At 35.1% G+C, this 26,949-nt stretch overlaps 1 protein-coding gene across 1 annotated transcript in view; it reads right to left on the reverse strand.

Moving 5' to 3' along the window:
• Positions 1-26,949, reverse strand: part of USH2A (usherin) — a 798,346-nt gene that overhangs the window by 277,484 nt on the left and 493,913 nt on the right. The window contains exons 38-39 of the mRNA XM_023203737.1: positions 2,868-3,018; positions 2,304-2,446 (exon numbers count right to left, since the gene is read on the reverse strand). Of these exons, the coding sequence (XP_023059505.1) occupies positions 2,304-2,446; positions 2,868-3,018 (294 nt within the window). The remainder of the gene's footprint in view (positions 1-2,303; positions 2,447-2,867; positions 3,019-26,949) is intronic.

Below are 26,949 nucleotides of genomic sequence, written 5' to 3' on the forward strand. Positions count from 1 at the left end.
AAGAAAGAAAGAAAGAAAGAAAGAAAGAAAGAAAGAAAGAAAGAAAGAAAAAGAAAATTACATTTTGGTGAGCAGGGGGTGCTGGTCAGGATCATGTATGAAGCGTGATTCTGGCATGGACCTGTCCATATGGGTGGTTTTATAAGCAATGCTTTGTAGCCTTGACAGAAAACTGCTTGTGCCCAATGCCAATCACTCAGTCTTTGTCAACTCAATTGCACATCCTCTCAGAGATGGCATCCATCTCCACTGACATCTAAAATATACAGTACCCTGTCACCATGTCTCAGGGGTGAGTATGTACTGCTAACATAATCTGCAGGTACACATGGCCTCCTTCCAGTTCTTTGCTATGTATGTGACTTCACAGTGTACACACAAAGCAGAGGAAGAAAGGGTTCATTCATTTTGAGGAAAAGGTTTACACAAAAATGATGGTTATGAGTTGATACCTGCTATTTATTCAAGTGTTACTAATTCTTACTTAAGGACAATGAAGGGTTAATAGCACTCACTTTAAACTCAAGCCCTAAATATCACAACCATGGTAGGGTCTCTGTGTATGAAAATTCCAACCATGTACATGTATGGTCTGTAAAACTTGTTTTATAGTAAAAGGAGACCAAAGGTAAGTTTGCTCAACAAAGGAAGCTATGCTAATTGGTATTTTACAATATGTTGGACTTTTGCTTATTTATGTGCTACCTCCCTGCCAATAGATGGCAGGTCATGGCCCTCATTCAATAAAAATTGTGGGGAGATTACCACTGAGGAGGTTTGAGTGTTGACCTTTCTCTAGGGGAATAAGAAGTGCTGTGCCAAAAAAAAATTCTTTCTCCCTTCTTCCAAGCATTCTATTGAGACATCACCTCTGCAGTGGGTTGAATAATTATTTTTGGCTAATATTTATTTAGTGCCATCAAGCATGCTGCTGTACATAAGAAGGAGATTACAAACCTATCTTCAGTTGTTTTCAATGTTTCTTTGGAAATCTATTTTGAGTGTGAATTCTTCAGTCTCTAAATCTGGTAATCATGGAGTCCGGATTCCCCAGAGTGCATGTAATGTTCCTCCTAAAAAGTGGTGAATTAATGCTTTCTGAACTTTGGGTGCCGTTTATTGTACTGTGCTGATAATTTACTAAATGACACCCTTGAGAACAAAAACACTGAGAGTCCCCTTGCAAAGTAGCTAACTTTCTCCCAGGGAGTAATTACGAATTGGAAGAAATGGATTAAGTAATATACATTATTGCTCATAATGCTGGCTTTTTTTTGTAAAAATAAAGTCAACTTTAAACAAGATAGATTGTACTGATTATATCTCATTTGATGTCTTATCTTCACTAAAATAATACAATTAAAGGTATTATAGAAATAAAACAATATATTTAATAAACAATTGATATTGTTGCAAATACCATATCCTTGTGTTAATATCTAGGCTTTTGAAAGTCACTTAACGTTCTCATTGGATATAGAGCCAGCATGGCAATGGGCCAGCAGAAAACATCTCCTAAGAAGCCTGTGATTAAAAAACTTGACAAGATTAACTCAAAAAACCTAACTGTTCAAAGATACAATGTCCTTATTCACTCTGTATAGCTTGATTTGATTTCCAACTTTTCTTTAAAAAACCCTCTACTTTCATATATATGCTTTTATAGAGGCAATTTGTATAAAACCAAATGTTATGGTCATGTATTTATTCCAAATATAATCTAGCAAATATATGCAAAAATAACTTTTTATTGAACAACTGTAAAATTCTCTTTATTGGTTGAATAAAGAAATCTCAATCCACCTTTTGTAATACACTGCTATCAGATTATGCTTCTCTATACTGAAGGCTGTCTTTGGAGAGTAAAAGCAGGAAAATGAAACCTGTTTCCAGGAACAAGTATACGTAAGCAGCCTCATGAAGTAAGGTCCATATTTCATTTTCTTCTGCCTGCCAGAATTTCTCCGAAACAGAGAACATTCAGTCATAAAGCAGAAGATGACAACTTTTCTCTTGCAGGGCACCAAGATGTACCCTGAAGGACAGAATGGGGCCATATCATAATTTATAGTGTATTACTTTGTCCTGTCTGTAAGCCTAACCCTCCAACCCTCCAAGACCACATTATTCTTCTTTCTGGAGAGACTGACCACCTTTGCCCCCCGCTTGTCCTGGAACAGATTATTGTCACTAAACGACAAGTAAATAAGGGAGGTTCATTTCTTTGCTTTGGAAAAAACTGAAGACATTTTAAACTCCCTAATGTAGAAGACATTTGGCCGTGTATTGTTTAGACCACTTACTGTCCTCTGCGGTCATGAATGGAATCCAAGAACTATGTGCACTGCCAAATCCATTGGAGGCAACCAACCGAAACATATACTCTGTGTACGGTTGGAGATCGCTCACTTCATAGCTTAACGATGCAGAAGGATTAGAAAATAACCTGTATGGGAAAGAAATGTCAATTAGGAAGTTTTCAACATTCAAAGAAATAAAAGCAAATAAATTTCTTACTACAAAAAAATTTTAGAAGATGTCAACATACATTTAAGTACTGTAATTTTCTGCCATCAAATGAGATCTCTTTTAAAATAAATGGCCTCTTATAAAATAAATGACTGAGAGTTTGTAATCTTGTGTTTCTATGAAATGTAAATGCTAGTAGTGTTGAGACTGACTGCCATGTTGATTTGTACAATAGGTGTTATAATTTATTAGTGACAGTTCAGACACTATTTCTTTTTTTAACTTTTAAAAGGTAACCTATATTTTTTGCAAATGAGAATCGACCTACTCTTCAAAAATGCTATGTCTATATTATGTAACCCAGCTGATAGATAAAATGGACAAAGTAGAATGCTCACTCTAGAAATTCATGGGTGGAGTCGCCAGACCTCATCTGGAGTTGGTATCTGGGAGAGCCAGGAGCATTATTACGAGCTGGTGTAGACCAGACAACCTGAAGACTGGTTGGAGTGGCAGATGAAAGCCTGGGAGGCAGCACGCCATCTGGAGCTGTCGAAAAACACAGATGAATTAGAGCAGAGAAAACTGTGGAGAACATATGCTGGATGGAATCGAAATGCTCCATATACTGGAAAAACTGTTCCTCAGGATCAACAACAATGTTAAACATGGTCCATTTAATTTAACATTTTCATTCCTGAACTCCTGTATTTCCTTATTGTTCATTTCAACACAATTACATTAGTATTTCAGTCTTAAAAGCCGGCCCCCAAACAGCAAGACAAATGAATATGCAGCACATTCCCACCTGTACTTCTGTTTATCTAATTGAAAACATGGAGGGAATTTAGTGAAGCAAATATTAAAGTACCTTTTTAATTTAACTCTTTGTTCAATAGACCAAGCAATTGAACACTGAAGCAGTCCAAATCTCATATTCTTCCCCCCCGATATCGTCCATTGCTGCCTTAAATCACACCACTACATATGAACACAATGGCTTTATTTTCTTTCTTTCTTTTTTTATTTTGAGGAAGGGAAGTTTGCTAAAATTGTATTTTCCTGGAATGATTAATAAACATAAGTGGCTGAATATAGCATATTCCAGCCTTAATGCTTATCCATGAAAATATAAAAATTAGACATTTTTCCCTATATGTGTTATACAGTTATCCCTTCTCAGTTATCGCTTCTCCTGCCCTTATTCAATTTTGCAAGTTAGAGCATACATACCACTTTTTCTAGTCTAGTTGAGTCTCCAGCCAATCTGTTCTGACTTCAACATACCTGCTTGGTACAATTTACCAGCGCAATCTGTTTGAATGGTTCTAGAAGCCCTAATAGGAATGTGTAAAACTAAAGCCTATTCTACTAAAAAAAATTGATAAGATGACACTGGTTATTTAATTAATTTTTTCAAACAGGTATACCTTAAATGAGCCTGTCACATCAGCATGTTCCAAATCAAATCAGTTTGTTCCAAAGCTATTCAGAAACCTGAAAGCAAATTCAGCAAAACTCTGTGCCTTTAGGAAAATGACCTAATGACTCCGAGCCTATATTTTCTGATCTTTAAAGTAGGTACAAATATTTTTCCTTTACAGAATTGTTGTGAAGTTCAGAGATCATATAAATAAAGCACCTGATTTTAGATCCTGATGATTACTAGCTGCTAAATATTATAACTATTATTACATTGGACTGACCTGAACTTTCTTTAGCATAATTTAATTGCTAGTATAACATACTTTGTTGGGAACATTCTGATTATTCTAATATAGGTTCCTAATGACCACAAATTACCAGAGGCCATTGATGAAGAAGGAGAAGTGATCAAAATAATGAGAATAAATGAAATATCAGGGTCCACTTTCAACTTCATTTTATACATAACCTTGTGTAGTGTGTCAATTTTATGCACTCTCCAATTCAGAAGAAGCTGTCTGTGAACAATGAGGCTAATGAATGATCAGTGATGAGAATAGAAGAATTAGATTACATGTTTCATCAATCTGCTGTAATGGGTTTGAGTTCATTAATAATTCATTCATTTGTTCAATAAACATTTATTGAGGCTCCACTCTGTGCTAAGCAGTACTCTTCATGTGGAAGGAGAACAGCACTGAATAAAACAGACACGACTCCTGCCCCTAGGTAGCTTACATTCAAGTGGAGAGAGCAGGTGATGAACAAGTAAGTACTGTGTACACAGTGATATCAGGTGGCCATAAGTACTTTGTAGAAAAATAAAGCAGGATAAGGAAAGAGACGGTAAAAAGAATTGTGCAGTTTTAGTTATTAGGTAACAACTTCAATTCGATGGGAAGATTACAGGAAGAAAATGCAATTCAGTGATATTTGAACAGAGACCTCACTGACATGAGGGAGGCAGCCATCCAAATGTCTGGAGGAAGAGCAATCCAGCCAGAGAGAGCAGTACATTCAAAGGCAGTAAGGAGGAAAACATTCTGGTTGTGTTTAAGGAACAGTAGGAAGGTCAGCGTGGCTAACATGAACTAAGGAGGAGAGAGAAAGGAAAAGTCTTCACAGGAGTTGTAGTCTTCATAGGAGTCGTAGTCTTCACAGGAGTTGTAGGTCAGCATATATGTGATATTTAAAGGCTGAGATGGTGAAATAAACTAGAAGTGAGTGTTGATAGAATGAGTATAGAAGAGGTCTGAGAACTGAGCCCCGGAATTCACCAAAATGTTGAGGTCAGGAGGAAGCCTCTATAGAAAAGGATACTGAGAAGGAGTGGTCAGTGAGGTAGGAGAAAAACTGAGGTGTAGACTGGAAGCCAAGTAAAGAAAGAAGGCACATGAAAAAGGAAGGACATCACATGAAAAAGGAAGGACGTATCAGCTGTCTCAACTCGGCTGAGACTTTAAGGAACAAGAAGACTGGGAGTTAAAACTTTGCATTTGGCCAAGTGCAGGTGTTTGATAACTTTGCAAAGCACAGATGCAGTGCAGTGTTGGGCACAGCAGTCTGAACTAACGTTGTGAAGAGAATAAGGGAGTAAAGAGCAGATACATTGAGCTTAGACAACACTTAGAGGGAATTTATTCTAAAAGGGATTAGAAAATGGGGCAGCAGCTAGCAAAGCTCATGATATCAAATGAAGGTTTTCTAAAGACTGGAAGATGTTGCAGTATATAAGCATGTTTATTGGAAGAATCCAGCATAGACTAAGCGAAATGATACTGTAGAAGAAAGAAAGATTGCCAGAGCAAAGTCCTAGTGCAGGAAGAGAGACGTGAGTCAGTGCACATTTGAATCAACTGAGAGTCAGTGCACAATGGCTACCAAACAGAGCAGGGATAGTTCTCGCATTGTGCAAAAGTGAATGGACAGATGAAGATGTAAAGCAGTGAGTAGATTCAGTGATGAAATAATAGCAAAGATCTCCTTTGATGATACCCAGTTTCTCAGTGAGCAAAATAAAAGCAAAGGCTCAGTGACAAAGTGTGTGGATGAAATGGACGCTTGAAGAGAGAGGAAATGATATGAAATAATTCTCTCGATTAGTAAAAGTGTGGCATGACTAGAAAGTGCAATAAGATTGCTGCCCAGGGCCAGCTATCCACTTCTTAAGTTCACATTTTTGGTTTGAAGGACATTCATTGCTAAAGGCTTTTTAATTGATATTTTATCTATGAACACAAATAGTTTTAAACAATCATAATTTCTTATTTGATTTATATACTTTGATTTATAATAAGTGCACACATAGAAAAAAGAGCACTGTGAAAACACAGGCAAAAAGTAAAGTGCAAATTGCATACAATGTATCACATATAAAACCATGTCTCTTATTTGATTATTTTTGTCTAATTTTTCTACATCAAGGAGTATAATGTAATTGAAAATCCAAATTCTGAATTTCAAGTCATTAGCCCCCCAAAAAACAGTTTTTAATATGCACACAAAAATCCCTTATGTGTTAAAAAACTACATTGCCTTTCTATTAAGAAAGTAGGAAGAAGTGCCCCAAAGTAGGTTTCATAATAATAATAATAAAGTGTCATGAATTCTCTTCTGAGTAATAATAAAACAATATGCTCCATTAAATTGGTACACTTTGAATATATTAAACTGTGAAATATTTCCAAAAAGAATGGTCATCTTAAATTATTTATATATAACTATTCATTCTGTATGCTTCCAGTAACACTGAATTCTGGAAACCTTCCTTTCCCCTCTGTTTAACCCCTTTTATCCTAGATTTAATCCTTAGAGGCTCCTTAGCACCAAAGCAATAACTGGGAGCCAGCCATAATTCCGCTGCTGGTTTCTTAACAGAAGAGCCTTGTATCCATCAGCTTGATATATTGTCTCCAAGATGCTCTGTTGCTCAAAAAGCTTCTCTCAAGTTTAATATGACCCTCACGGGGCAAACACTCCAAGACAACCGCCTGAATCAACACATCTTGTCCAGTAAATACTAATTCTACACAAAGACTAGATAAAACAGCTACCCCAATCTATAAATTCAAAGGAAGTGGGTTTCTAATAAAATTTCAAATTTAACCTGCTTCAGAAGACCAAATTCATACAAAACATTAAGCAATAAATTAAATCACAGATTGGAATAATCAAGATGGTATAATCTCTTGAATGTATAATTTCATTACACTTTAAAATGATATACACCACTAGACTCTTATCTATATGTAAAATGAAAGAAAACAAAAAACCAAATAGACAATGACTGAGACATGTCCTAAACTCCTCTAAGAAAACAAAACAAAATAAAACAAACAAAAAAGCAAATATAAAATAATTTATTTACACATGTCTTAAACCTTTGCTCCCTACAGATTTATAAAACTCTGGGGGGTGAGCTCTCAAAGGCAAAAACAGAGGCTTTACAAATGTAGCTGGTGACTACCAAGTCTGTGGGGACAAGAAGAATATTTTAGGGAGAAAATGAATTCACTGTGCTTTCCATATGCACTAAATTGTTTCTCAGGACATCCCACCAACATGTTACTTTTGTGGTATGTTTTTTTTGGCCTGTGTGCGTGCATTTCAAAATAGTGAAATAAAATGCTATATTAAAATATCAAATAAGCCTGTAATATTTTGTATCAAACTTAATTCTATAATACAAGATATTGAATACCACTCTGCACAAGGTTCTTGTTAGAGGCAGGGAACGGGCAGAATAGGTAGAAGGAGGAATAAAATAATCTACTTTATGTTTAACAGATTAGATCTGACTCAAATAACTATATCACCAAAAAAAGAATACTCAGAACAGAAGAGGTATAAATGCTACGGGGGACTCAGAAGTAGAAACTCACTTCCAGGAGTGCACTGGGCCTTGTCTTTCAGAGATCCCTGGCTTGCGGAGGCAAGACCTTGGGGGTGCTATCAGTTGTTCATCCAGGTTAATGATGTTCTCAGCCTCATTCCAGGGCCTAGGGCTCCCACCAACTCTTTCTGTGCTCATTCCATTTAGATGTGGTGCTTCTTGCTGAATTCACTAAGAATCTGACTCTAGCCTACCCCGAATTACCCCCTCACTTCAGGGATTACATTTTTGGCATTCTCATTTAGGCTTCTCTGTTAACATTAGAGAAACAGTGGCCTTTTGCCTATATGCTGCATTGCTGAATAGCCTGGTGCATATTCAAAATCCTTGGATTACACATTTCTTCATCATTTTCTGAAATAGCTACTTATGAGCAAGGGTTTTAAATTCTACTTTCCAGAACGGAAAATTAAAGTTCAGACACATATATTGAGTCATTGAGTCATGAACAAATTGAAAACAGAAGGCAAGACTCGATTTCCAGTCACTAAACCATATGTCATTTAAAAAGATATTAATTATGAGGAATATGCAGATGTGCTAACAAATGGACAGTCAACCTTGAACACAAGGATGCACAAACAGAGCAGCATTAAACAGTAACAAGTAGGTTAAAATAGATTTCACATTCACAAAACAGTCTTTCATCAGAACGAACTTTTTGAAAGCATACTATGTACAAGGTTATTGAACATAATTATTTAGAATCCTCAGAATTACACTCCAAAATGGTAGGGTTTTCTCTTTGTAGGAGAGACGGAGAAGGTGAGGCTCAGAGAGAAGTTAAATATTTTATTTCAAATCACAGAACTGATATAACTGGCACACTAAGGATTCTAACATGGGCCGTTTTAAGTTCAAAGGCTGTGTGCTCTTAATTTTACATCATGAAACAGCCTGCTATAGTAAATGATTTATAATATAGACTAACTATTAAATGTATTAAATCAATATAAAAGCAAACCATTTACATTATAAATAAATAAGTTTCAATAAATGTTGGATTTATTTTCTGTCCAGGTCATATTCTTAAACAGTACCTCCCCGGTCTTATTTCTTTATCATAGCAGGGATTCCCATCATTTCACAAGGTACCACACATAGAACTACTAGCATGAATTTGGCACATCTCCAGAATTAGTCAACATCCACAGAAATTCAATGAAATGTAAAATGGAGAGGTCTTCATGTTAGTGAGAGAAAAAGTATATTTTAAAAGTTGTTTTTTTGTAGGTATGTCATGGATCTGATATTTGACCATAGAATATTAAAAAATAAAACAACAGAATCTTAAAATCAAAAGGCAGAAAGCTTAAAAGTCACCAACTTTATCCTCTCACCAAATAAGGAATCCTTGCCTAGAACATCCCAGAAAGTGACCCCAGGCCTCTGCTTGTTCCTTACCAGTGACATGGAAATAGTCGCTTTGCAAATTGTCCCATCACATTATTGAATAGTCTTTATCGTTGGAAAGTTCTTTCTGATGTAGAACAAAGAATTCTATCGGTTCTACAAAACTTAGGGCAAATATAACCTTTTGTTCACATTGAGACCTTCTGAGTGAAATGGGGCACTCGAAGTGATTAATAGGAGCCAACTGAGTTGCATCAGGCATAAACTGGGACTATTTTGGGCAAAAGGTGCATATGGTTGGTCATGCTAACAGCACTGAACTCCTTAGGACCTTACCTCTAATCTCTAATACCTGGACTAGAACCTCAGGTATTTTTAAGCATTTGTCCTCCTCTCCGCTAAATTTCCCCATTTCAGTTTAAACATCCCTGTTCTCTCCAACTAGTTTCCATGTAGTATGTTTTCTCAACCATTTTCTACCCTTGTTAACTGATTTGGATGTGTTCCAGTTTGAGAATGTCTTTTGAACTTACACTCCTTGTGTATTGTGACCACAGCCTGCCACAGGAAGACACTGACTTTCTTTTCTTCAAGTGATGCTGCTGAAACTTCACTGAATATCTTAATTTTGGCCTGCTTAATACCGGAGTTCATCAAGTTCATTTGTATCAGCTATGTAGCTGACTCAAAATGGTCATATAGATAGCTAAAGATACTAGATTAATTATTTTCTAATGTATACATAGTCTTAAAGGGGATATTAAAGGAGCAGAGTAATTAAAGACATGCCATAATGCCCAACACAGTGCTTTATCTGTGAAAGAGCCTATAAAAACTGGATGAATGGATGATCAATGGTTAGAAAAATGGATGAGTTGATGGGGGAAAGATCTGCAGAAAAAAACTATTTCTCTAATTAACCTAACAATTGTTAGGATCGAGAACATATTTTCTATTTACAAATAAATTACAATAAAACGTGAAAAATATTTTTAAAATAAATGAGATTAATTGCTTGGAGGTATTATCAAACTAAATCTGAAATACTACTTTAGAGTACATTCATTTGATCATTCATTTCTCTCAATGTTCTTATTTCACAGATATAAAAACTGAGGTTAGAAAAGGCTAGTCAATATGTCTCAACGAATGGTAGATAGAAACCTGTGGTTTCATATACGTCCCTTTTGTTTTCACGACCATCGTTCATCTCCCAAAACCTCCCTGAATTTTAAATTTAAGTCTAATTATTGCTTTGTCCCATGATAAACCAAGGTAATAGTAACATAAACCATTTGAGAACAGATAATGCTTTTTATTTATCTTTGTAAACTTCAGAGCGCTTAACAAATTTTTAGAGTTTAGTATTGGTCATTAAATACTTGTTAAACAAATGATAAAATTTAGTTCTTGGAGAACTAAAGAGAGCTCTTTTAAAAGTACTATCAAGTACTATCTGCATTTTCCTAACTACAACTATGTTTATGATATAAACTTTAAAGATTATAAAACAAATGAAGAAAACAATCATTCATAATTACACTACCCAGAGTTAGCCACTGTTAAATTATTATAGATAATCTTTCCTATCTTTTATTCTATACAAATAGATGTGCACATAATTAAGAAAAACATTAAGATGAATACTTACATATTATTTAGTAAACTTTATTTGCTTTACCATATATGCCAGTAAGTATTTTTGGTAGCATGACTTTTTAAATAATTGCATGTACTATTTTTATAGATGCAGAGCATTCACTTAACAAAGATGACATTGATGGATACAGAATGATGCATCTTTAGGGATACTTTTTAGAGTTATTGGGTAAACATGAATGAATGCTCTACCATTTCAGATATTAGTTGACTAATTGTTTTCCAGAAAGTTGAATTTATACTACCATCACTAAGGTATGAGTGGTCCGTTTCCCAGTATCCTCATCAAAATGAGTATTTTATGTAACGCCTATATATATATACACACACACATATATACATGTATATATAATACAAGTATATAATTAAATATATTATATATCTACATGTCATATAATTTGTATATAGTATAATTACATATGATGGATATAAAGTTTGTGTGTGTGTATATATATATATATATATTATAATTCATTAAGTCAGCAGTTATTTAAAAAACCATCTATTGTATGCCTAGCACTATTCCATAACCTGGGAATATTTACTCATTTATTACTTTGATCAAAGTATCTTCTTAAGTATCACTAAGTCATTTAATGTGTCCCAAAAAACATGTTGCTGGGTGATACTGTAATGACTAGAGAGACATAGTAGTTGTACATTTTTATGTAATGGCAAAAAAAAAAAAAAAAGGACATAACATTTTGGGGTCAGCATCACAAGCATTAATATCTTATAGACAATCTAGCTCAGTTTACAACTATTTAGTTGCTAACATCGTCCAAATGATTACTTTATGATTCTCTTCATGCCATAGTAAAGATGGTAGGCATGATAGGAATTAAATGTTTTGAGAACCTTATTTGTTCATGGTTCATTTTAAGTTACTTGAAGATAAGCACCATACATTAAGATTTATTGTTTCTCTCTGAAATTTTCTTCCCCATCCTTGATGACTTCATAATTGGGATCGCTCTAGATATGTTATTTGTAATAATAATATTTATGAAATAACAAAGTCTGATCCTATAATATTTCATAACCATTTAAAAAATTCACAAGGTTTAGAAAAAGTGTGTTCTGCTTATACCCAATACACAGCTTAAATTACCCAGCCATCTTAGTTTTAATTACTTGAGAAATTTTTTTTCTTAATTTTTTATTTTTTTTAATTTTGTGGCATATAGAAGGTATATTTATGGGGCACATGAGATGTTTTGATGCAGGCATGCAATGTGAAACAAGCACCTTATGGAGAATGGGGCATCCATCCCCTCAGGCATTTATCCTTTGAGTTACAAACAATTTAATTACATTTTTAAAGTTATTTAAAACTATACAGTTAAGTTATTATTGCCTACAGGCACCCTATTGTGTTATCAAATAGTAGGTCTTATTCATTCATTCTATTTTTTTAACCCATTAAGCATCCCCTCCTTTCCCCAAACCTCCACTATTCTTCCCAGCCTCTGGTAACCATCCTTCTACTCTCTAAATCCAAGAGTTCAATTGCTTTGATTTTTAAATCTCACAGGTAAGTGAGAACATGCAACATTTGTCTTTCTGTACCAGGCTTATTTCACCTAATGTAATAATCTCCAGTTCCATCAGTTGTTGCAAATGACTGGATCTCATTCTTTTTATGGCTGAATAGTACTCCATTGTATATATGTACCACATTTTGTTCATCCATCTGATGATGGATACTTAGGTTGCTTCCAAATCTTAGCTATTGTAAACAATGCTGAAACAAACATAGGAATGAAGGTATTGCTTCAATATACTGATTTTCTTTCTTTTGGGTATATACCCTGTAATGGGATTGCTGAGTCATATGGTAGCTCAATTTTTAGTTTTTTGAGGAACCTCCATATGGTTCTCCATAGTGATTGTACTAATTTACATTCCTACCAGCAGGGTACAAGGGTTCCCTTCTCCACATCCTTACCAGCTTTTGTTATTTATTGCCTGTTTTTTGGACATAAGCCATTTTAACTGGGGTGAGATGAAACCTCATTATAGCTTTGATTTGCATTTCTCTGATAATCGATGATGCTGAGCACCTTTTCATATGACTGCCATTTGTATGTCTTCTTTTGAAAAATGTCTATTCAAATATTTTGCCTATTTTTTGGATTATTAGGTTTTTTCCTATAGAGTTGTTTGAGCTCCTTATATATTCTGATGATTAATCGCTTGTCAGAGGGATAGTTTGCAAATATTTTCTTCCATTCTGTGGGGTGCTCCTTCACTTCATTGATTGCATCCTTTGCTGTACAGAAGATTTTTAACTTATGTGACCTCATTTGCCCATGTTTACATTGGTTGTCTGTGCTTGTGGGATATTGCTCAAGAAATCTTTGCCCAGACCTATGTCCTGTAGATTTTCCCCAATGTTTTCTTGCAGTAGCTTGATAGTTTGAAGTCTTTGACGTAAGTTTTTAATCCATTTTGATTCTATTTTTGCATATGGTGAGAGATAAGGGTTTAATTTTATTCTTTTTAAAACATATATATTTTTAAGAATTTTTGTGGGTACGTAGTACATGAAGTACATTCGATGTTTTCATACAAACATGCAATGTGAAACAGTCACATGATGGAGAATGGGGTATCCATCCCCTCAAGCATTTATCCTTTGAGTTACAAACAATTCAATTACTTTTTTAAAAACTTTTATTTTAGGTTCAGGAGTACATGTGCAGGTTTGTTACATAGGTAAACTCAAGTCATGGGGGTTTGGTGTACAGATTATTTCATCACCCAGGTAATAAGCTTAGTACTCAATGGTTATTTTTTCTGCTCCTCTCTGTCTTCTAACCCTTCCCCTTCAGCCTCAAGTAGGTCCTGTGTCTGTTTTTCCCTTCTCTGTGTTCATGAGTTCTCATGTAGCTCCCACCTTTTGAATGCATCTGCATTTTTCTCATTTGGCCTTGCAGCCATACTATCAATGATGTGAGTATTGCATGCCTCCTACAGTTCTTTGGGATTGTGCTAAGTGCCAGGCTGGGATTGAAACATGAGAATTTTGATTTAAAACCTCATCCTCTTTCCTGTTTACTACATAATCTCCAAGCTATAAATATGCAAATATAGAAAGATTAAACATTTGTGATAAAACTGTGCTGTCATTTTTATATTCCCTGAAAACCAGATCTACCCATCCTCCTTTCCTCCCTTGCCAGGCATTGTGCCAGGTGATGGGTGCATAATGAAGAACAAACTAGCCAGAGTCGCACCATTATGGGCACGAGAATATTGTCAAGTGGAGCAAGACTGGTATCAAACAAATAGAAAACAATATGTAGTTAAAATATTCACAAAGTGCTACGAAGGAGAAGAGTGTACTATAAGTGGTATCATTAAAGGGGGCTGACTTAATTTTGGTTGAAAGAAAAAAGTCTTCCTAAGGAAGTGGTATTTAAGTTTGGACCTGTTAAATGACAAAGATTTTGCTGCCCTATTATGGGCCGGAAGCTCTATGGTGATCTCAGTCTTTAAGGAATTAAAAGCAGGGCAGCAAGGGTGGGAGGCACTGGTCTTATAGTCCAGATAAGGAGTCTGAAATGTGTATTAAGGAGATGAGGAATCACTGATTCCATCAATATTTTAAGCAAAGAAACTACAATTGTTGCTTAGTTTGAAAATACTGAGGCATAGATGATGGTGGCAACTCTCTGGTAAATGGACTGGACTGGATACTGAAAAGGAATGAATGGATGATCATCTTATTGATATACCTTGATTGGAGTTTTTTTTTTTTTTTTTTTTTTTCCATAAAAGTTGAGTGCAGAATATGAAAAACAATCCAATTACTAAGTACTTCTGGCTACTTGATTTCATTACTCTCACTTCTGAGAGCTCATTCTTACATGGATCAATAAAGAATCTGCATTCATGTCATTAAAATACCAGAAAGAGATGGGGAAAACTATAGATACCCTTTATAATTTATTAACTTGCCTAATTACCAAAATATTTTTAAAAACATTTAGAACAAAATGCAAGAAAACAAAGCTGAATAATGAAGGAAAAAGATCAGTGAATTGTACCACAAAACCTCTGCTAAGGTAAGCCATTGTCAAGCAACAGACTTTTTTTTCTTTTCCAGAGACAGAGTCTCACTCTGTCACCCAGGCTGGAGTGCAGTGGCGCAATTTCTGCTCACTGCAACCTCTGCCTCAGCCTCCTGAGTAGCAACAGACTTCTTTTTCTGAGATTCACAGGAGCCAAAAGGCAAAACAGAAGAGAAATGTCATGAGTTACCAATCAATACATTTTCTTAAAAAGTTATTTTTTGTTGCTTTTCCAAGAAGTTTTCATTTTATGGGAATGAATTTGGTCTAAAATGGACTCTTCTTCTTTAATAAAACAATTTGCATTTGTGTAAAACAAGAAAATCACAGTAAATCCATTAACTTTTCTGATTTTTAAAAATAACTACATACAATAATCCCACCATATAAAGAACATACAATTTTGTACTTAAAACTAACAGCCAACTTTAACAACATGGACATAGTTGTCTTACATCATTATTTATAACCACATTTAAATTTACTGTCCTCGCTTTTTTTAAGAGCCACCCCTTCTCCCCCTAGAAGGTGAAACCAAGCTCTAACTACCTTGATCTAGTCAATATCTCCTTAGGGAATTCCTAAGTAGCCAGCCGGAACCTGCAGTAAGGGCAGTTATGAACATCACCACAATGGTGGCCAGGGACTTCAGTTCCATCGGGGAATGCACTCCACCTGCTCCAAAAGCCTGTTTTGCACAGGACCTAAGGTTACGTCTGGTAGCTAGAAAGAACTCAGCAACTGCTTTGGATGAATGAAATTTGAACAAAGTTCAAAGTTTTGGTATAGAGTCTTTATACTAATTGAGTTGTTTATTAAACAACTTAACTTTAATGAATGACTTTGGTTAATTGCCTCTTGAACAATGCTAACATCTTGACATTCATTTGTAAACATAAGCACACTACAATGTCAGAGTTAATGCTGGGGAGGTATTGTACACCAGGCAATGGACTAAATGCTTTGTATGTATCATAACACTGAATCCTCCTAATAGTCCTAGGTGTGAAGTAGGTGGGTCACGGAATCTGAAACTTCATAAGATAAATGATTTGCACAAGACCACACAGGTAATAAGGGGATTGTGCTGCTGTTTCAGTCCAACAACTGTCTTCAAAGTTCAAGTTCCTGTTATTTTAAACAATGTTGTTTAAAATGAGCCAAACCAGACCTTTGCCCTTCCTCACAGCCATAAAAGGTAGCTAGCCTCCTTTCCCTACCTCATCCCCATCCAATACACAGGAACCTAAAAAACTAACTTGGAGAGTGGATGCTGTTTTGAAGAATGGTAAAAAATCTAACAGTTCAGAGTTTTGAAAGAAAGCAAGATATTTTTGAGGTTTTAAACAAATGTATTGTTTAAATTTTGAGGAGCAATTTTTGCAGTAGAGGTTTGAAGAAATCGTCTCTGACTTTCTCAGTCTGTTACTATCTCTTTCTCTCTGTTTAGTAATTTTTTTCTCTTTTATGTGTCAGGGCACCCTTGGCTCTGAGAAAGGAGTCTAGAGAAAAATAGAGAAACAAGATATATAACAAGAGCTATAGGTTTTACACATCCAACCTAAATAAATGATATTTCTTAAGGTTGTCACTAGTGTAGTAGAAGAGTATTTAGGTCAAACTCTGACTAGGAAAGAAACATGTGCAAAAATTAAAAAAAAATTCAAAGTCATCATTTCTTATATTAGTGACAAAATAAAATATTTTAAAGTACATTAGCAAATAAAACCTGAAGGCGGTTTATCCATTTATCTTGGTCTTTCACAAACATATTTAGGATTATTGTTCTGAAGGAACTGAAAACTTTTCCAACATTTCACGGAGAAATGGTAAGAATACATCAGTCAAATTGGTGCAAATATTTGTCAAAAATTATATAAAACCCAGTGGGCAGATTTCACCTAGCTGCAGTAATTATTCTTCATGAAATAAAAAATGGTTCCCGTGTTCACTAAGAATGCTTTAATTAGAATGGAAAAGAAGCAAGGATATCCCCAGTTACACTATATAATAGGAGTAATATAGAAAAGGGGGCAGAGGTGGGTCAAGGGCACCAGAATAAAAAGACACCACTGAATACTAATTGCTATTGACCATTTTGAGAAATAAAAGATTCCACTTCACATTAGCATCCATAGGACCAAGGTAACACACCTCCACCTCCACCTCTCTTTGTGGTTTAAGATTAAAGAGTTGCTTAAAATTGCTCTGCAAGACAATTTCAGTGAATTTGTTAACCAAGAAACATGAGACAGACTGAAGTCATCCTCTGTTAATTTTGAAATACCCCAAAGCTATGAATGATGTAGCTCACTGTGCTCGGAGAAAAACAGCGATTTTGAATTTCATTAGATACATTATTTGTTCAACTAGACTGTGGAACTGTCACTTTGTCTGACTAATTAGAAGCCCTGAAGTTGGTGGTCAAAATGCCCAGAAGAATTTTTTTTTTTGTTATGTCTCAAACCGTCAACCATATTTTTTTCCTTTTCCTCACAGAGACTTCCTACATTTAGACACTCTAGTTAAGCCTTTGCTTTGGACATTTAAATTTCTCTTAGTATTCCTAAGAGTATTTCTTAGCTTTCCTATTATTTTGAATACCATCATATTCATCCAATTAGTTTCCAGGCAGCATAGATTAAATTCTTTTTTCTTGGGTACCTGATTGCTTGAGCCCTTTGTTTAAAGCATATCTTCAATTGGAAAAATAATTTAAAATATAGACAACAACAATACTGTTCAATTAATTGTATTTTATTTTTGATACTAATATTGCTCACTGACTTCATTTAAAATAATTCACTGAAAAATTTAGCCTTTGTGAAATTAAAAATTGATACGCTTAGCAAGGTTAATAATAAGTAAATTCAAGTTCAAGTCAAAGCCATTCTTTTCAGGAAGAGTGCATTAAATTGTCCCTTGTTGAATGTATCTAACAAGAAAAACAGCAAAATAAATTACTGAGGGGGTGGGTACAGTGGCTCACAACTATAATTCCAGTATTTTGGGAGGCTGAGGTGGGCACATTGCTTGAGCCCAGGAGTTTGAGACCAACCTGAGTAGCATAGTGAAACCCTATCTCTACAAAAAAATACAAAAATTAGCGGTGTGTGGTGGTGCATGCCTGTACTGTCAGCTACTCAGGATGCTGAGGTGGGAGAATTGCTTGAGCCCAGGAGATCGAGGCTGCAGTGAGCCGTGACTGTGCCACTACACTCTAGCCTGGGTGTCAAAGTGAGAACCTCTCTCAAAAACAAAACAAAAAATGACTGAGGTCGTGTAGAAAATAAACCATTATATTTTAGAGTTGGACTCTGCCTCTGTGATGCCATTGAATCCAATATTCTACGATACAATCAAGTACCAAGAAATTAAGTGACCTTTGAATAGTGGAGAAAATTTTAGTCATTCAATGATTGAAGAATCAGAGCAGATTGGTTATAAAAGTCATTGTAACAATGGGAATGGATATAATATTCGAGTTTATTAATTAAATTACCCAAATAATAACTAGATCTAGCATTAAAATACTTAAATTAAATGTGGGGCGTCTGCTATGGTCTATCTATGTCAATCCTATAATTCTTATGTTGAAATTCTTACCACCAAGGAGATAATATTAGGAGATGGAGTCCTGGGAGGTGATCAGGTTATGAGATTGTAGCCCTCATGAATGGGGTTAGTGCCCCTTAGGGAGATTTCTCACCCCTTCTGCCATGTGAAGTTAGAGTAAAGAAAATGACGGTCTATGAGGAAGAGCCTTCACTAGACACTGAATCTGTCAGCACCTTGATCTTGGACTTCCCAGTTCCAGAACTGTGTGAAATACGTTTCTGTTGCTTGTAAGGCACCTAGTCTGTAGTATTTTGTTGCAGCAGCCCAAATGGACAAGACAGCATCCCTTACCTCAACAGATCATTAATTTCACATTCTCTGTTAGTAAAAATAAAACAATAGTCATCAGCAGAATTTAAACTGCTAAAAGACTTCTAAAAACTGATTTCACCTCATAAGTAGTAGAGTTAGAATCAAAATTTGAGAATAAAAATTATGATGTTCATTTTTACCACAATGATCAATAATTATATGAAGAAAATTTGTAATCAGGCTATCAGTGATAGTTATTTGTTTCTAGTAATTTAGTCACAAAATTATTATCCAGTATAGCATTGGCATCAGAAAGCATATGGGATTAATGTCAAGGAATTTTGTCACTTTTAGGTTTATGAACCTAGGGGGATTTAGAAGTCTAAAACAAATGTATTCATATTAATAACGCTTTTTTTATTTTTATATTCCATAAATTGGAATACTTATTTGTGAAAAATAATATGGTAATCAATACATAGCTTTGCCTAGAAGAAGAAAGCATGGATCACCCCCCCATTCCCAAGAATTTTCAATTGGTTATTTAACAAACGATTATTGGACATATTGCATAGACATGATAGGGTCCTTCTCCTTAAAATTTTAATTCTAATGCTTCCTATACTTCAGGAATCAGCAGCCATTAAATAGTGGAGTTCTAATTTGCCACTGTCCAATCTTCTCACATAGGGAAGGACAACACTGTTCAATGTAACAACTACTATGTGTACTGCATCACGTTGTATATATTGCAGGCATCATCATAATTAAGTTCTCAGTGTCAATCCTATGAGATAGTGCTTATTATTTACTACCATTTACAGATGAACAGAGTAAAGCAGAGTCTGATTGTATAACTTGCCGAAGCTCATACAGCTAGTAGGAGGGGAGAAATTAAGATTTGAACCAAGTCCTACTGATCTTAGAATTCACGCTCTTTATCAGCACAACAACATGTGAGTGTAGTGTGTAGTGTGTATTTGTGTAGGTGTTACAGATAAACAGAGGAGAGATAGGATGTGGCATTTTCATATATATTATTTTTATTCTGCATAGTATTTTCCCTCTCAAGCAACCTATAATTTCATATTTACTCAGGAAGTAAGACTTTGTAAATGTTATTTTCTAGGAAAGTAAGCATTGATAAAAAGCTGTAAGTTAACTTTAGATTATCAAGACTATTTCACTGACCATAAAACGTAACAACATAAGAAATTTAGGTTTAATTTTTTCTGAGACAGTCTCTCAAATACATTTAAAGATTTCAGAGTAGCCTGAATCCATTCACTAGTTTTACAATGGAACTGTATCTGGCCATGTCACTGTCAGGCATAGTAACAGCAATTACTGTATGTTTTATTAAAAGCCTATTTTTGTCTCTCTCTCTCTCTCTCTCTCTTAACTAAAACCCTAATTTAGTTGTTGTTCCCTTAGGTACAAAGTACACAGTTCATAATTCATTTGATATAAAATGTCAGTTTAGATTCTTGCCCTTCTTTGATAAATGAGAAAAAAACATGTACGTTTCAATTTCTTCAATGCCAGAACTACCAGAAACAACCCCCTGTTGTGTTTCTCAAAGACTTTTGTGTTAAATTAAACATCAAGATTCAGAAACTGTGGGGAAGGATATTTCCAAGACAGAGAGAACAAATACATGAGACAGAGGGAGACAGCTAATGCTTTTCCTGCTAGTCAAGTGATATCTCCCAAAGAGCATCTTTGATCCTCAAATTAGTCCTCACTTATAATTTAATACACCACAACCAGTCTGCCGTTTCCTTACACTTAGTTTTAGAGACAGCTGTTGTAATCATCAAGGAAGATAAAAATTTAGATGTTTACAGGTTAATTTTCAACCTAATAGTGATAGCTTATGTATGTTTTGTATTTATATATCATGCTTTATGTCCTTTAAACAAAGAATGAGCAGCTACCTAATGTGCCAGCTGATCTCAGGGCACACACATTCTTTATTCCTTGTCTAAACCCATTGAGGAAAGTTCTGTAATTATGAAACCCCTTCCCAGATGAGCAAAATGAGGCTTAGAGAGGAGATAAGTTTCTCAAGGTCACACAATCAGGAAATGAAAATGCTGGGGATGGCAAGTGGTGAATAAGTTGAATTGTGATATTTTGATAAACCCAGTTCTTTACAAATGCACAGTCTAAGACATATGCTTACTTGATTTATAGCATCAACCATGGGAATAAGATTTAAGCTTTTTCCTGTGGTCATGCTCTCACCTTCAGGTTTTGATGAGGAAATTATTCCTGTTTTCTTATGGCCCAGAGGTCACACATGGTCATTTTGTGGCCATTCCAGTGAACAATTTTCCAACATACTCACACTGTTCACATGGCTTATTTCTAGAATATTCCACTCGTGAATAAGTGTCTTCACCTGACTCATTTTTTCAACTGTTCACAGAAAATTGTATTAGTGCAGAAAGAAAAAGATTCTTTCTTTCATTAACTTTTACAAATATAAGTTTTCTTGCTCTCTTTTAAGGAAGTTTGTTAATTTTTCAAAATTAATACTATTAGATTAATTAAATCTCTTCACAATAGTGCAAACTGTGTACAATCAGAAGATCACGCTATTCATTTTTTTTGAGATGTAGAAGTCATTATCACAAAGAATTCAACTTTAACGTAAGTCCAAAGAAAGGACAACTTAGTAATGAAAAATAATGACACCACTATTACACACTAATGTTTTGAGTAAATGCATTTGAACAAGTTCTAATGACATTTTCTATGCTGCACCTATAAAAAGGCTTCTACAAGAGCAAATCAAATCGGAAAATCTAAATTTTTGATCACAAACCAAAGAACTGTGATATAATATACAAATAAAGAAATGTACATTATAACTCACAAGTCATTTGAGAGCTAAAAGAGCAGAAAAAGAAATAATATTTTCACAAAAATTATAAATATTTTCTCCTAAATAGATAAATATGAAGACTATTTTAACATTATCTTCTTTTAATTAAAATTTATAATAGAAGTTCATGCATAAATATGAAAGAAGTTGGGCAAAATAGTTGGTGGGCAAGTTAAGTACTCATATCCATACTAGCAAAGGATGGGTCTAACTTGTTGGTTTCTTTGCCTTCTCCACACAGGGCACATACAACATAATATTACTTCTGCTTAATGCTTTTTTTGTAAGGCTGTAAACATGTTTTACCTACATTTTTTTTCTCTTATGACATTATAAACTTTAGAGCATGGGTTATATAGTCATTGAGGACAGTTCTCCAGGTCATCTGCAACAGGATTTAAAAACCTACTAGTTCAACCAACAATACTCTTAAAATTATATTTGACACTACTATAGAGTCAAGTCACCTCTTCAGACCTGCACTGATTAGTGGGGCCTCAAAATCTGTGTCGCTTCTGCCAAAAGAGCATATGAACAGTCAGTAGAAGAAATAAACAATAGAGTATGGTGGCTCAGAACTAGGCTTCTATAGTCAGTCTCTAGATTTAAATACAGTCTCTGCCTTTTACTAGTAACATGACCTTTACTAGTTGCAAGCCAATATTGTTTCTTCAACTTCCTCATGTATAAATAGGGATAATAATAGCACTTTCCTTACAGGGTTTGTGAGGAGAATAAAATGAGTTAATATATGCAAAACCACACCTGCACATAGTATTAATAAATGCTATCTTGGTATGAGTGATCACAACATCAAAAATCTTTTTTTGGCAAATAAAAAGTTACATGATCTTAATTTTTCTCTAGGTAATGGACAGTATATCAACCTACTCTGGAGTTGTGTTTGTGAACCCCTAGAAGGAAAAATCTTGGCTATGAGGTCCAATAGACAGCAAACCCTAGAATCCAGGATGAAGATGTAACTGACTTGAGGAAACATTTTTCAAAACCCTAGAGATGTAGCCACTAGAGGCTCATTAAAGAAAATTCCCCAGAGGGGAAAGATTCAGGTTTTAGTTATATAGAGTTTCTTATAACAGATGTTCTGTGAAGAAATTGAAGAGCAGAGGAAATTTAGCTGACAGTGTCTTCACAGCAGGGCTGATTAGTGTTCCCCAGTGCATAAAACATCATGCCTGTTGCTTTCTGGTGCCACAGGCAGGACTCAACATCTGGAACTGGTTGTCTTTGGTATCTGTTCCTGGCCCATTCAGGAAAACTGTGAGCAACATGATGGCTTTCTTACATTGGAAAGACCTCTGGCCTTAAGAATGGAACTTATATATTCAAAGACCAGCTGAGCATGCAGGCCTGTTATACCTATTTTCCCCTCAGTATGTGTCTCAATTATAAAATGTGTCTTATAGACAAGATCATATACTTTTTGCTTGGACAGTATTTTAAAGATGGCCTAGCTCAGTGGTCTTCAAACTTGTGAAGGCACCCAGTGGCCTTGGAGTTGGTAATGGAATCCCGTTAAAACACAGATTGCTTGGACCCACCCTCAAAATTTCTGGTTAAGTAGGTTGAGAGTAGGGTTTGAGAAGCTGCATTTCAAGCAAATTCCCAGGAATGTTGACGTTCCTTATCTGGGATCACAGTACGGATACTGCTGATCTATTTCACATCTGCCATTTTAGAGATAAGAGACCAACATCAAAGTCAGGTAAAGTTACTTAAGTCAGACCAAACAACTAATTAGCACAAGAGTTATTACTAGAACTCAGGGCTCTGAGACCTGAAAATAGTGGAGAAACAGTTCAGAAGATTGTCAAAAAAAGTGACTCTGAGGAGACCCTTCAGAACGGGACCAGCCATTTCACGGTTTTAGAAAATATTATCTCATTTCACATTCAGCTTACTTCCTGAGGTTTCCTAATTTGAGAGGCCAAGAAAAAGCTAAACACATATGTTAGGTTGAGCATTTGGCATGATTTTCAGGAAGTGAAGAGACTTCTCTAAATGTTTTCTACTTGTTTTCCTTTCTCTCAAGCATTATGGCAAATGCTTTTGTTTTCAGTGGCAGAAAACACAACACATAGAGGCTTAAGCAAGGAGAGGGATAATGGGTTACTGTAATCAAAGAAAAAAAAAAAAACTCAAGGGAAAGAGCTGGGTTTTTTCAGTGCTAGATTCAAAGGTTCACATGATGTCACCAGAATCTAGTCTACCTCCTCTCACATCCACTCTGCTTTTTTCCTTGCTGGCTAAATTTCTCAGATTCTGAGGGGCAACACGGCTGGCAGCAGATTGAGTTGAATCCCATATTCAAATACAGGGCAAGAGACATGCCTCTGTTGACTGTACTGGCTTACTGCAGTTAAGTGGCTTTGATTGGAATGCCTGTCACTCCTGAAAAAAATCACTGTGGTCAGGAGAATACAATGTCTTCATTGGTCAGACCTGGTGATGCAGTCAACTTCACACACAGCGCATGTTTTGAGCTTAAAAGAGCCCAGGGTGCTGAAAGGGAAATTGGAGCCCTGTCATCAAAAGAAAGGGTTAAGGTATGCTGGGTGGAAAAATAACACCAGGCCACTAGCACTCCACAAGACCATGATAGTAATCATTACTAATATCCTATTATCTGCCTGAGCCAAGGTAAATGGTGAGAGGGATAGAAAAAGAGAAAAAGAGGGAGATCAGCCATGACTCCTCTGTCTACTTGCATTTACCCATTCTTTTTTTTTTTTTCATTTTATTTCTTCTTTTTTCAATTTAAATAGAGATGGGGTTTCACTATGTTGCCCAGACTGGTCTCAAGCGGTTCTCCCACTTCGGCCTCCCAAAGTGCTGGGATTACAAGTGTGAGACACCGCACCCAGTCCATTCATTTCGTCTTCCCCATGAATTTATACTCTGGTAGATAAGACATGATACATGCATATGAAACATTTAAATAAAAATGAAAGATAGTATACATTCGAAAATGGTCATCAAAGTGTAAGAGGGATTAATCTAATAAAGTGTGTATTAGATACCCTTATGTTTCTAGTTTCATTTGTCCCAATTAATTAATAATCGTGAAAATCATAGTGGTTTTAAGTGAATTTACCTACTGTTGTCAAAATCTATTCTTCCTTAAGTCTTTAAGTTTTCTTTTAGACTCTGGGTGGTCTACATGCCTTTAGAGAGATACAAAAAGGGATTCTCTTGATGCTACTGATGAGGTTGGAAATATGGTCTCTATGTATCTAAGACATGTTAAGAATTTTCTCACTTTTGTGAGTATTTAATATAGGCAGCTAAATGTTCAAAGAATTTTATGCAAGTCAGGCATACAGTCTGTCTATGAAAAAAATAAGGAACAAGAGACTATTTTTAAGAAATAAAGCAAAAATTTCTTTAGGGCACTATAAGAACTCAAATAAAACTTCAAGTTGCTTTTAGACTGCAGTGTCAGTCAGACAGACATGATTTTTTTAAGCTTTAAGTTATGGATAAACCTTTCTTCCAAGAAAAAAAAAAAAAGAAAATGAATTGTACTTTTTCTTTTTAAAAATGAGAGTTAGAAAATATCAATGGAACTTAAAGGAACAATATTTCCCACCCCTCTCCCCTGGTAAAAAAGAAAAAGATGTGATTTTAATTTTTTTTTTAAGCTCTCTCTCTTGCCCCAGGATGCTTTCAAGATAGAACTTAATTGTGTATATGGGCATGTGTATTTCTATATAATCCACATGAGAGTATGCAAATATGGAGAGCTGGCAGTCCATTGCTGGAGGCTTGTTGAGTCCATAGTAAGCACACTTCAAAGTTCCCTTCCCTCTTCTCCATAGCTCAGAAGTTAGTCTCTTTCTAAGGTGTTTTTATAAGCAGGAAGTTCATTGTCAAAATGGTGAATACAAAAAGTGAAAAAATTATCCACAAATTATGAAACAGGAATTTATCCATCTCTTTGGCTTACGATATGTAGTATTACAAACATACATCTGCTCACACGTGCATACACACACAAAGCAGGTTCAACTACCAATTCCAAAACAGTAAAGGTAATACTTTTCAGGAAAGGATTTGAGAGCATGTTTAAGACAGTCATAAATCCTTTGGTTCTAGTCTCATAACATACCTGGGAGAAAGCATGGGTTAAATTAAGTGGCCTGGTATGTGTTTTCGAAAGCACACTATTTATTTTATTAAGAATTTAAATACTTTTATTTGTTGAATTCTCCTACTTTATTACTTTCAACGGGTTGATTTTTCCAGGGAAAAAATAGCAGCACATTTGGAAGATATACACAGAAGTAAAACATTATGCACAACTATTCTAAAGATTCATATGAACTGGATGTAATATAAATTGTGTAGCTTTTAATATACTGAAGGTAAAGACAAACCATCTGTTTATGTGGTAGAATGTTGTCGTTTCAAAGAATGCTATTCCTCACCATCCTTTATCTTCATTGTGGCGTTTACATTATAAAAAGCAGTTAATCTCATCTTTCACTCTACCTACTGAATAAGGTAATATACCACGTTAGCCTATTGTTTATTTCAGCTGCTAACCTACATTTATTTTTTAAATTTCTATTCCTTTGTACTCTTTCGATTTTTAAGATATCTCGTTGCCATCTGCACATTAATATTTCTATTTATATATTTCAAATAAATCAAAGTGAATACAGAGCAGATGAAAAACAGAAAACATATTGACGGACTCTATATCTGTACTTGGCAAGCAAACTTTCACATTTTTGAGAAATATTAATTTTCTTTTTAAAAAGTAGCATCTTGACATTGTACTAAGTTGATTTTAAAAGGCATAGAGTGAGCCAAGATCATGCCGCTGCACTCCAGCCTGGGCGACAGAGCGAGACTCTGTCTCAAGAAAACAAAAACAAACAAACAAACAAAAGGCATAGAAATATTTTATGATTCTCCGTGCTACAATGCATGAAGAAAGTGCAAGATACAATAGAGTTTGTATTTGCAATTCTTATTTATTTACTCTTTTGCTTTTTGGTCTATACTTGTTTTTTGAGCCAGTTCTAGTTGCCCCTAATTCTCTTAGAGACCCTGCAAAAAATAAAAAAATAATAAAAAAAGATGCCATTCTCCCCCTGGTTGGTTGAGCACTACCCACAGTTCATTTCTCTAAGGTCTTAGAAAGAGATTTTGGTTGAAATTTGAAAATAGGAGAGAAAGCTCAGTTCTTTCCTTTAAAAACTGAAGGAGAAAAATAAGTTCACTGAGCAAGTTATGCCAAAAATATCAGACTCAGTCCCTAATCAATTGAAGGGATATAATCAATACTT

Source organism: Piliocolobus tephrosceles, chromosome 1 (genome assembly GCF_002776525.5).
Source record: "Piliocolobus tephrosceles isolate RC106 chromosome 1, ASM277652v3, whole genome shotgun sequence".
In the NCBI taxonomy this organism is placed as follows: domain Eukaryota; kingdom Metazoa; phylum Chordata; class Mammalia; order Primates; family Cercopithecidae; genus Piliocolobus; species Piliocolobus tephrosceles.